Here is a 12770-nt window from a genome sequence, read left to right as displayed (position 1 = left end):
ATAAATGGACATTTTGGATATGGATATATATATATATATATATATATATATATATATATATATATCTTGATGGAATTAATCGAACAAAAGGACCATTTGTGATGTTTATGGGACATATTGGAGTGCCAACAGAAGCAGCTCGTCAAAGGTAAGGCATTAATTATTTATTTCTGCGTTTTGTGTCAGGCCTGGAGGGTTGAAATATGATGTTCTGTGTTTGTTTGCTTGGGTGCTATCCTCAGATAATAGCATAGTTTGCTTTCGCCGTAAAGCATGTTTTATTATTTTTTAAATCTGACACGTTGGCTGGATTCACAACAAGTGTAGCTTTAATTTGGCATATTGAATTTGGGATTTCATCAGTTTAATTTTTATAGTAATTTATTTGAATTTGGCGCTCTGCATTTTCACTGGATGTTAGCCAGTTGGGACGCTACCGTCCCACATATCCCAGAGAGGTTAATATTCTATCCAAAACTGTCCATCGGCGTTGTAATCTACTGGGAAGCCAAAATGTTCCAAACTGGAGATTTAAACGATGGAGAATCCTCGTTCATTGGCCCCACCACAGGCCATTGTAAAGTACAAGTTCCTGGCTGCACCTCACAAAATGACAGTTTGAAATGCGGATTACGACACGTTTGTAGCTCTCCTGTCGATGTTGAGTAAGGATGCTCACCTGACTATACATAAGTAGTCTTAGGCTACTTGGCGTCACGAAAATGTAGGCTTATAAATGTGCCTATTTGGGGGATATGATAGTATTTCTGATTGAAAAGTTCAATAGTGGTGGTGAGTTAAGTAATTTGTTCTTCACCTCAAACCGCAAGTTAACAAAGTCTGTCTTTACATGTTCAGAGTTGTGCAGCATGTCAAATAGGGATAAGTTCAGTTTGTATGTGGGACTCACCGGAGAGTGTTCCCGGCCTTTCTGGCCAGTCAGTAAATCAGAGTCTGGCAGTGTGTCGAAGGGGGACAGGTTCTCGTTGTCCACGTTATCCAGGATCTCAGTCAGAGCTGTGAGCAGCGTCGCCTCGTTATCCTCATCAAGTCCAACTTTATTCTGAGAAAAATATATTTTTAAATACATTTTCACAATTCAGTTAAATTTGAACTATTATACAGTTTGAAAAAAGTTTAATTACATAAGTGGCTCTGGTCAGAAGTAGAGCACTATATAGGAAACAGGAAGCGATTTGAACTATGTTCTGAGCCTTACCTCTCCTGTGGTTGTGTCCTCAAATATGGACATTATGGAGGGGTCCAGACAGCACAGGGCCTCCAGAGCTTCTCCTGTCTCCATCTCCAGACTGTCACTAGACAGGCCCCCATGGAGGATCACCGCCTGATGGGGAGAAACGGGGAGAGTATGGGTCAGTAAGCCTGAAGATATAACAGAACTCATATGGCAGGCATATGGCAGGCAAAAATCCAAGAAACATTTCCCACTTCCTGGTTGGATTTTAAAGTTTGTTGGTTCTCATGTCTTTGCCTATCCAATAATGTCTATGGGGTCATATTGCACTTCCTAAGGCGCCCCCCCCCCCTTGGGTTGTGCCGTGGCGGAGGTCTTTGTGGGCTATACTCAGCCTTGTCTCAGGATGGTAAGTTGGTGGTTGAAGATATCCCTCTAGTGGTGTGGGGGCTGTGCTTTGGCAAAGTGGGTGGGGTTATATCCTTCCTGTTTGGCCCTGTCCGGGGGTGTCCTCGGAGTGGGCCACAGTGTCTCCTTACCCCTCCTGTCTCAGCCTCCAGTATTTATGCTGCAGTAGTTTATGTGTCGGGGGGCTAGGGTCAGTTTGTTATATCTGGAGTACTTCTCCTGTCCTATTCGGTGTCCTGTGTGAATCTAAGTGTGCGTTCTCTAATTCTCTCCTTCTTTCTTTCTCTCTCTCGGACCTGAGCCCTAGGACCATGCCCCAGGAATACCTGACATGATGACTCCTTGCTGTCCCCAGTCCACCTGACTGTGCTGCTGCTCCAGTTTCAACTATTCTGCCTTATTATTATTCGACCATGCTGGTCATTTATGAACATTTGAACATCTTGACCATGTTTTGTTATAATCTCCACCCGGCACAGCCAGAAGAGGACTGGCCACCCCACATAGCCTGGTTCCTCTCTAGGTTTCTTCCTAGGTTTTGGCCTTTCTAGGGAGTTTTTCCTAGCCACCGTGCTTCTACACCTGCATTGCTTGCTGTTTGGGGTTTTAGGCTGGGTTTCTGTACAGCACTTTGAGATATCAGCCGATGTACGAAGGGCTATATAAATAAATTTGATTTGATTTTGATTCGATTCCACTAGATATCAACAGCATTTAGAACCTTGTTTCAGGCACCCGTGAGGGGTAGCTGTGTTCCTTTTCCTTTCTAAAGACAATTCTCTGGTTGAAACATTGAAGATTAATGTTAAAAACATCCTAAAGATTGATTCTATACATCGTTTGTCATGTTTCTACGAACTGTAATGCAATTAGACTTTGACTGGCCTGCGCTCGTGAATTTGGATTTGTAACTAAACGCATGAACAAAAAGGAGGTATTTGGACATAAATTAACTTTATCAAACACTTGTGGAACTGGGATTCCTGGGAGTGCATTCTGATGAAGATCAAAGTTAAGTGAATATGTAATGCTATTTCTGACTTCTGTTGACTCCACAACATGGCGGGTATCTGTATGGTATGTTTTGGTCTCAGCTCTGTACTCAGATTATAGCATGGTGTGCTTTTTCGGTAAAGCTTTTTTGAAATCTGACAGCAGTTGCATTAAGGAGAAATGGATCTAAAATTTCCATGCATAACACTCGTATCTTTTATCAATGTTTATTATGAGTGTTTCTATAAATTGATGTGGCTCTCTGCAAAATCACCGGATGTTTTGGAAGCAAAACATTACTGAACATAACGCGCCAATGTAAACTCCGATTTTTGGATGTAAATATGAACTTTATATCAAACAAAACACACGTCTTGTGTAACATGACGTCCTATGAGTGTCATCTGATGAAGATCAAAGGTTAGTGATTAATTTCTCTATTTGTGCTTTTTGTGACTCCTCTTTGGCTGGAAAAATGGCTGTTTTTCTGTGGTGACCTAACAATCGTTTGTCACTGGTGGGATTAACAAGATTACCTTTAAAACTGTATAAAATACATGCATGTTTGAGGAATTTTAATGAGATTTGTTTTGAATTTGGCTCCCTGCACTGTCACTGGCTGTTGTCATATCATCCCGTTAACCTGTTAAGCCTATAGGGGCGCTATTTCATTATTGGATAAAAAAAATGTGCCCGTTTTAAGCGCAATATTTTGTCACGAAAAGATGCTCGACTATGCATAGAATTGACAGCTTTGGAAAGAACACAGTCTAACGTTTCCAAAACTGCAAAGATTTTATCTGTGAGTGCCACAGAACTCATTCTACAGGCGAAACGTCTAACAGGAAATGAGCAGAATCTCTGAAGCTCTGTTTTCAAATGTCTCCTTATATGGCTGTGAATGCAGCAGGAACGACCATGTGCTTTCTGTGGTTTCTTCAAGATGTCTGCAGCATTGTGACGTATTTGTAGGCATATCATTGGAAGATTGGCCATAAGAGACTACATTTTCCAGGGGTCCGCCCGATGGCCTTTATCTAAATTCGTGCGTAATCTCCAGTTGCAGTCATTTTGTCCTGGGATTCAGAACGAAAAGCACACTTCCACGAAGGATATATCATCGAAGAGATATGTGAAAAACACCTTGAGGATTGGTTCTAAACAACGTTTGCCATGTTTCAGTCGATATTATGGAGTTAATTTGGAAAAAAGTTCGGCGTAATTGATGACTGGATTTTCGTTTTTTTGGGTAGCCAAACGGAGCGATTTCTCCTAAACAAATAATCTTTCAGGAAAAACTGAACATTTGCTATCTAACAGAGTCTCCTCATTGAAAACATCTGAAGTTCTTCAAAGGTAAATGATTTTATTTGAATGCTTTTCTGGTTTTTGTGAAAGTGTTGCATGCTAAATGCTAACGATAATGCTAACGCTAAATGCTACGCTAGCTAGCTACTGTTACACAAATGATTGTTTTCCTATGGTTGAGAAGCATATTTTGAAAATCTGAGATGGCAGTGTTGTTAACAAAAGGCTAAGCTTGAGAGCTAGCATATTTATTTCATTTCATTTGCGATTTTCATGAATAGTTAACGTTGCGTAATGGTAATGAGCTTGAGTCTGTATTCACGATACCGGATCCGGGATGGGTAGATCATAGAGGTTAAGCAATATATCCAGTAGTGATCGATAGCTTCAACTTGCCCTTTGATCGGCTGGGAATGTATTACTTTAACCCGGATCCATTCCTCTCTAACCTACACATGGAGAGCAGGCCTACCACTAATGGCTAAGTATAAAAACATTTACTTAAGTTATGGACACAATTTAGGATCCACGATTTTAAACCAATTGAGATATAGCCTATATTACAGATGTGAATCTCATTAACCTATTATGGCTGCATCCCTTTGTCCTCAATTTCTGCCTGAAGACATACCCAAATCTAACTGCCTGTAGCTCGGCCCGAGGCAAGGATATGCATATTCTTGGTATCATTTGAATGGAAACATTCTGACGTTTGTGGAAATGTTAATTGAATGTAGGAGAATATAACACAGTAGATCTGGTGGAAGAAAAGAGAAAGAAAGAGCATATGTTCTGTTTTTTATTGTTCACATGTACTAGAAAAGCCACACAGTCAGATAGGATGCTGGAGATAATTTTGATGGATAACACTAGAGGGCAACTGTAGGTGTGCAAAAGTTTCAGACTAATAACGTCAGGAATGGGTGAGCTACATGACATTTAGCATGAAGTCACCCAGGTGTCCCACACGAGTTGCCGAATTGGTGAAGTGACCTATAACTATATACAGCAGTGCAAATAACAATATACAACATATCAAAAAGGAATTCTAACACACAAAAAAAAAAAGTCTAAAAAAATATTACAAAATAAATATTTAAAAAAATAATAATAACAGTCCACCCCTTGGAAGTCACAATCGTCACAATATTTTGCTGCCTGTGCCATGTCCCATAGCAGTCTCTTTCTAATGTAAAGCAGAGGCAAACTGAACAAGTGGTGCATTTCATGCGACACAGAACACAACGACGCCTCCATGCTGTGCCCTTTTGGCCCTGAGGCAGCCATGCCTGCAGTAATGAACTGTGGCATATGAACACCACTGGGGGCACAGGTAGAGCGGGCAGCTTGGCACCGGGGGCTCCCAGTCGGAGTCGCTATCACTGTGAAAGAAAACATAAAAAAAAGATTTGTATTGTATGAGCCTTTTATCACATAAAATAAACATATGTATTGTTTAGAGCAGAGGGAACAGTCACTAAGGTGAAGTGCTGTTCCATTCAACTCCGGCCATTGTTGTATATATACACACACACACAAACCAACACACCCCTTAATCAAGATTTTTTATTTTTAAAATGTATAATATAATAATAATATAATGTATAACATTTTATATTTCATAAAACGGCATTAGCACTTACCCGTCCAGAAGTACGTCCTGTCCTTGCAGAAACAGCTCCTCAGTTCGTTTGAATCATAACACTCCAAGATTGCTCAAACAAAAAAATCTGTCTCACTTTCACTTTAGACTTTTTCGCTTTACCTGATTTATTCGCCATATCTTCAATGAAATCGTTGAAACTACAACTTTCCGAAATACAGTGCCGTTTAGGACTTCAAGCCTAACAACTCCCGAGATAAGGCTGGTGTAACCGAAGTGAAATGGCTAGCTAATAGCATTTCAAACGTCACTCGCTCGGAGCCTTCTAGTAGTTGATCCCCTTGCTCTGCATGGGTAAACGCTGCTTCGAGGGTGGCTGTAGTCGATGTGTTGCTGATTCGAGCCCAGGGAGGAGCGAGGAGAAGGAAAAAAGCTATACTGTTACACTGGCAATACTAAAGTGCCTAAAAGAACATAGATAGAAGTAGTCCTATAATAACTACAACCTAAAACGTATTACCTGGGAATATTGAAGACTCATGTTAAAAGGAACCACCAGCTTTCATATGTTCTCATGTTCTGAGCAAGGAACTTAAACGTTAGCTTTCTTACATAGCACATATTGCACTTTTACTTTCTTCTCCAACACTTTGTTTTTGCCTTACTTAAACCAAATTGAACATGTTTCATTATTTATTTGAGGATAAATTATTTTATTGATGTATTATATTAAGTTAAAATAAGTGTTCATTCAGTATGGTTGTAATTGTCATTATTACAAATATATATAAAAGTAGTTTTAAGATCGGCATCGGCTTTTATGGTCCTCCAATAAAATCGGTACCCGCGTTGAGAAATCATAATGGATCGACCTCTAGTGTGAAGCAAAAATCGTATAGAAAAGTGTGAATCAGGTTTGTGTAGCACATGTGCATGACATTGAGAAACGGGGATGTGTCTGGGACAGGACGCCAGGCCACTGACATTTTCCGTATCGGCATACTTGGTCTGGTACCGTATCATTAGTAAAAGTTTGGTATCGTGTAGGCAGTGTTTCCTCTAAGCTGACACACCCACCGGCGGTGTGCTGAAGAAATAGCAGTAGCCACCTGCAGAGAGCAGGCGGAATATCAGCCCACCAGGGAGTTGCACAAGATTGAACTTCACTCAACTTTAGAGTTTTCCCTGTTAACACTATCAGCGTTTCGCTTGACTGTGGCGATTGTGATCGAATCGACACAGCTACTTCCAATGCAACATACCGAGAAAAAGAACTATGCAAGAGATTGTTGTAGGCAGAACACGGATTAGTATTCTATAGTACATGACTCAGCCCGTACTCTACAGACCTGTGCCCCATAAACAATCCGTGCTGCAGTAAGCCTATATGCAAATAGACCATTGCCATATATGGAACTGTGCCATTTACTTTGAACTGGACGGTGTTTACAGCTGTGGTTGAGAGCAGATACCCTTAAGATATTAGGGCTCCCGAGTGGCACGGTCTAAGGCACTGCACCTCAGTGCTTAAGGCATCACTACAAACCCTGGTTAGTCACTTCGTCCCCACCTACATGTACAGAACCTCAACCAGCCTGTACCCTCGCACACTGACTAGATACCGATGCCCCCCTGTATATAGCCTCGTTATTCTTAGTGTTACTTTCTATTTTAGTCTACTTTAAATATTTTCTTCTTGAACTGCACAGTTGGTTAAGGGCTTGGTGACCATTTCACGGTAAATTCAACACTTTTTGTATTCGGCGCATGTGACAAATGAAGTTTGAGTCGGTTCGATCCTGGGCTGCATCACAACCGGCCATTAGGGTGGCGCACAATTGGCCCAGCGTCGTCCGGGTCGGGCCAAAGAAGTTTCTTAAACTAATATACACACACACACACGAATTGTTATAACTGGTAACGGGGACCTTCAGGCGAGTCGAGGCTTGTGGGTGTCCTAGAGTGAAACTGAGCACGCCATCTTGTCCTTGAGAGCCTAATCTTTCAATAGATCATAATAGTTTGTAGGTCAAACCGGTTGGACACTACAGATGATTTTGTGCAGACAGATTTTCAGGGTCTCTCATGGTAACAAACACCGCTATAGCGCTGCCACCTGCGGCTGAGGAAGGGCGCTACCTATTCTAAAAAATAAAAAAAAACACAGCTAGCTTAAGACGGATTTTGATGGGGACTTTTGCATTATGTTAGATTTCTGCGGGACATTGAAATCGTAGGCCAAGGGTTAATGGTAAATGTATGATCCATGTATAAAATCTATGTAATGGGGAATGATAGACAATAACAAAGGGCAAACAATTCACAATTAAGCTGTGAAACAATGAATACGCACTAAATGGCGGGAGAGAGCGCATTCTAGAGGAATGCGCCGTGTGCATCTTAGCCACACAGCGACTTTTTTTAAACACTTGCCTAAATAGGGTCAGCCCTACTATCATGACAACACTAATGCATATTGGTGAATCGTTACATCCCTAGCCTAGATGAATTCCAACTACTTGAACTACCTGAAGCACATGTGCACTAGAAACTGATACTGAATCCTGTAAATGCATTTGTTTATTACAAAATTCAAAAACCTTGATACAAATAGATTGAAAATGCAAAAAGTACTTTTTGTAAAAGCACTATTTTCCTATTGATATGCATTACATAGAAAATTGTACACTGTCTCCAAGTCAAGTTTGAGCTACAACATGCAAGAGATCTGTCATTCAATGATCTCCTTTTCTGTGACACCCAAATGTTTGGATTTACTGGTAAAGCTACCAGGTCGTAAGCTAACTACCAACGACTCGAGGAGTTTAATAAAACCACGTGACATGGTTTATGAAAGTAAAATGCAGTCAGCCAATCCGCTATAGCAGGGGTGTACAACTCATTCCATGGAGTGCAGAGGGTCGGCAGGTTTCTCCTTTCAATTAAGACCTAGACAACCAGGTGAGGAGAATTCTTTACTAATTAATCAATCAAGTACAAAGGCGGAGCGGAACCCGCAGACACTCAGCCCTCCACGGAATGAGTTTGACACATGTGCTATAGGAAGACTAGTTCAGCGGGTATCATGGGTCATACCTTTTGAACTAATTGGACCAGAAACCAGTTTTCGCTGGCGCATTCTACAAAGTTACAAATATATGCTCAGTTCTCTGTCATTCAGAAACAGTACAGTGAAGCTTAATCATAGACAAATGTTTAGGCACAATGCTTTTAACTCAGAATTCCAGGTGGCACAGCAAAATATTTAGGAGCATATGCGACAAATAGTCACACCCTGGGACTACCTACACACTAGCACAACAAGGTAATGTTACGCAACAGGACGATGAAGCAGGTTAGGGCTGATTTGATATTAGCAGGACAAACACGACAAGGATAGGAGCCCCGGGGAGAGCATTCCGATGCAAATTACCAACTGCCCCAGAATCTGAAGTTAAAGTCCAGGTGGTGCGTGCGAGAGGGGTACCTGTGTGTCTTTAGAACTAGGACTGGGTGGGAAGTGTGTCTTCTACAGTGAGGCACTCTGACAAGGAATCTGCCTCAGGCAGGGGGTTCACAACATCACATAGCCCAGATGTCAGAAATGCATGTAAACAATCATAAAATCAAACCCACAAACTAAATACCACACAGCACCCAATACTCGGTCCATTCAAATCAGAAGGCAGTGAGTCACTTATGAAGATCAGTCTCCACCTGAGCTTACCCTGCAGCAGCACAGCCCTAAAGAGGAGAAATCTTTGGAAGCTTTCCAACATACATAATGTTACATTGGGCCAGGCCATCATAGCACTGTAGAGATAAATGTAGCCTAGTATCTAGGCCCCCTGTCCAAGTGTGATGTCCCAAGGAAGAAGGGAAAAAAAAAAAACATGTTTATCATGGTGAACAGTATGCTGTTCATGTTGGGAGGACAGTGAAGTCTTCAGCAGCAAACAAGATGGATTATATTCATTTAAAAGGTATTCTTATGGCAGGACCTAGACAGTTGTGTTCACTACCGTCCACTTACACAAGACCCACCATCACGTAATGGGTGCCAGGGACAGACTTGGGCACTTTGCATTCCATTTATGGGGAGAAATCAAATAGGTACATCAACTGCAATAAAATCCCCGAAGAGCACATATACCTCATTCCTAATCTATAAAGCTGTCGAGTATTTAGGAAGAGATAATGTTTGGGCAAACTACCATCTGCAACCCACGTGTCGTTCAGTCCATGCAAAAGTAACTGACCCTGCGCAGTAGGAAATGTTGCTACCACGCACCTCGCCCAAAGGGGATCTCCTTCCTCATTACCACGTGTTGCACTACAACAAACGCGGCTCCACTGTAGGAAAGACCGTTGCTACCCTCGTGGATTCCAGACAGGCAGTATTTTATACACATCTGTGCTAATAATACCTCAAATACAACTCCGTTGTCTGAAATATACACAGACTGGTATGCAAGTTTCATGGTTGACCGAGAAAACGTAGCTAGTGCTTTTGGTTTTTAGTGAGTCAACAAGAGAACACCACGTGTTGCTCATGTTAATGAACATGGTAGTGGGAATAATATTACAATCTCATATACAACCTCGGGTTAAAAGAGAAGTGTTGCCAATCGCCCAAAGGTGTGCCATTAGTCTAAAACAAGGTTGCACGTGTAGCCAGGGGTTCACCCATTACAAACCATTTCTCAAGCCAACTTACCTGCAGCCATTGAACTGTAAAACGAGGTTAACGATCATGTCCAATTTTGTACATTACACTGGCAATCTATATACTTAAATTCACGATTTTGCACTTTCATTGAAAGGTTTACGTCATACATTTACAACCACGTGGGATTGAATCATCTTGAGACAGAATTTAAAGCTAGGCCCAAAATAACATCCGTTAACATGACGCATATAGATTGCCTTTACACGTTTATTCAATCAACACGTTTGGTTATACGATGTTCAAATTGCCAGACATCGACTTGTCACGATTTTATACGGATATCCAGCTAGTTGTCAATGGCCTCATCTTAGCCAAACAATCTGGACAACTCCCTATTAGTCATCCATGTGGTTTTACGTTAACTAAATTCGTAAGTTCATAAATGGCCTTAAGATAACTACACTATATGTTCACTGCCTTGTTTGGCCGATGTAGTAAACAATGAAATCAAATACTAAATTCAACACATTTAAAGCCAACATTAAAAACACGTTGTCTACAGCTAACCACACATCCGGGCATTATCCCGGCTAGCAATGCGTTACTTAGCTAGCCGGCTACTTCAGAAGGTTTGTATACTAACTAATGCAGCAGTTAACAAAACACCCATGAAAACATTCTACGTATAAATATATCTTAGTTGTAACCTTACCATATGCTAATAACCATGCCATGATTCGTCTGTGCAGCAGTGATTTTATCCACGTGTCACTTTTTCCCAGCGCATTATTCCCAGCACACGAGACATTCACATACAGCAGAAATACACGCGTGATACCAAATAAGAAACACATAAGAGTCAAATCATTGTACTTCACCTCGTCCAGTGTATTTGTAGAGAAAAAATCCATGTTGCAGGCAGTTAACATCGCCTCGCCTGCTCCCCACCGCGCCGCCATCTTAGCAACAACTCTTGCTCTTTGCGGGGATTTTTTTTTTTTTTTTTTATGTGAATCGTGCACTGATGGAACAAGACGGGGCGGGGACACGTGGTATTTGGATTCCCGGCTAAATGATCTATAGGGTCAGAGTTGAACTCCGCACTCACCGAAGTCTGGACCAATCTATGGCCTGGACCAAAGACCGTTGGCATAAATCACAAAGTGTCCCATACCCAGATGTGCAACATCGTGAGACTTTCGCGAACGCTTGCGTGGCAGACCAGGCCGGGGTTAGGGGGGTATGATATTATTCCGTAGTTTGTTCATATTCTAGAAATCCAAAGGCTAGATTCGAGCCAATGCCTTAAGTATTTGAACATGTCATTGCCCCAACCTTGTGACATACTGACACATTTGCTCCTTTGCACCCCAGTATCTCTACTAGCACACTCATTTTCTGCACATCTATCGCTGAAGTGTTTAATTGCAATATTGTAATTATTTCGCCAATATGGCCTATTTATTGCCTTTATCTCCCTTATCTTACCTCATTTATACACACTGTATATTAACTTTTTATATTGTATTGTTGACTATATGTTTGTTTATTCCATGTTTATTCTATGTTGTTGTTTGTGTCGCACTGCTTTGCTTTATTTTGGCCAGGTCGCGGTTGTTAATGAGAACCTGTTCTCAACTAGCCTACCTGGATAAATAAAGGTGAAATTAAAAATTGTCAAAAACGACATTATATCGAAGGAGTGGCTTTGACGGCCTGCACATGCGCTAGACTACCCCAACGTCGCCATGATATCGCATAAAAGCGTGATCGGGGATTTCTGAACAGAAGCAGTTTCTTCATACTCTACCGTTTTTTAAATTATACCTCAGTGGTCTGGCACAGGGATGGCCAACTAAATTGGCGGCCCGCAGATCAATTTCCAAAAACACTACAGTCAATTTTTTAAATAAAAAAAATAATTAATTTGGAACTCAGTCAGGGTCTCAACAAGTTGTGAAAAAGTACTTGATGGTCATACTTGAGTAAAAGTGAAGATACCTTAATAGTAATGATTCATGTAAAAGTGAAAGTCACCCAGTAAAATACTAGTTGAGTAAAAGTCGAAAAGTATTTGTTTTGAAATATACCTAAGTATCAAAAGTAAATGTAATTGCTAAAATATACTTAAGTATTAAAGTACAAGTAAAAGTATACATAATTTCTTGTTCCTTATATTAAGCCTACCAGACGGCACAATTATCTTGTTTTTATTTATTTATGGATAGCCAGGGGCACACTCCAACAATCAGACATCAATTACAAAAAAAGCATGTGTGTTTATTGAGTCCGCCAGATCAGAGGCAGTAGGGATGACCATGGATGTTCTCTTGATAAGTGTGTGAATTTGACCATTCCCTGTGCTGCTAAGCATTGAAAATGTAACGAGTACTTTTGGGTGTCAGGGAAAATGTATGGAGTAAAAAGTACATCATTCTCTTTAGGAATGTAGTGAAGTAAAAGTAAAAGTTGTCAAAAATATGAATAGTAAAGTGCATATACCCCAAAAAACTACTTAAGTAGTACTTTAAAGTATTTTTTTACTTTGCACCACTGGTCTCAGCTTACTGTTAGAATAGTAGAATACACAAGGT

The 12770-nt window shown here is 40.8% G+C and overlaps 1 protein-coding gene across 1 annotated transcript in view; it reads right to left on the bottom strand.

Annotated features, from left to right (window-relative positions):
- LOC139409245 (peroxisome proliferator-activated receptor gamma coactivator-related protein 1-like) overlaps nucleotides 1-11188 on the bottom strand; it is a 45098-nt gene extending 33910 nt beyond the window's left edge. Inside the window, exons 1-3 of the mRNA XM_071154132.1 lie at nucleotides 11055-11188; nucleotides 1220-1345; nucleotides 911-1063 (exon numbers count right to left, since the gene is read on the bottom strand). Of these exons, the coding sequence (XP_071010233.1) occupies nucleotides 911-1063; nucleotides 1220-1345; nucleotides 11055-11135 (360 nt within the window). The 5' untranslated portion in view covers nucleotides 11136-11188. The remainder of the gene's footprint in view (nucleotides 1-910; nucleotides 1064-1219; nucleotides 1346-11054) is intronic.
- Between the last annotated feature and the right edge of the window lie 1582 nt (nucleotides 11189-12770).

The sequence above is a fragment of the Oncorhynchus clarkii genome, chromosome 1, assembly GCF_045791955.1.
Source record: "Oncorhynchus clarkii lewisi isolate Uvic-CL-2024 chromosome 1, UVic_Ocla_1.0, whole genome shotgun sequence".
NCBI lineage: Eukaryota > Metazoa > Chordata > Actinopteri > Salmoniformes > Salmonidae > Oncorhynchus > Oncorhynchus clarkii.
This window is presented reverse-complemented; position numbering and strand designations above follow the sequence as displayed.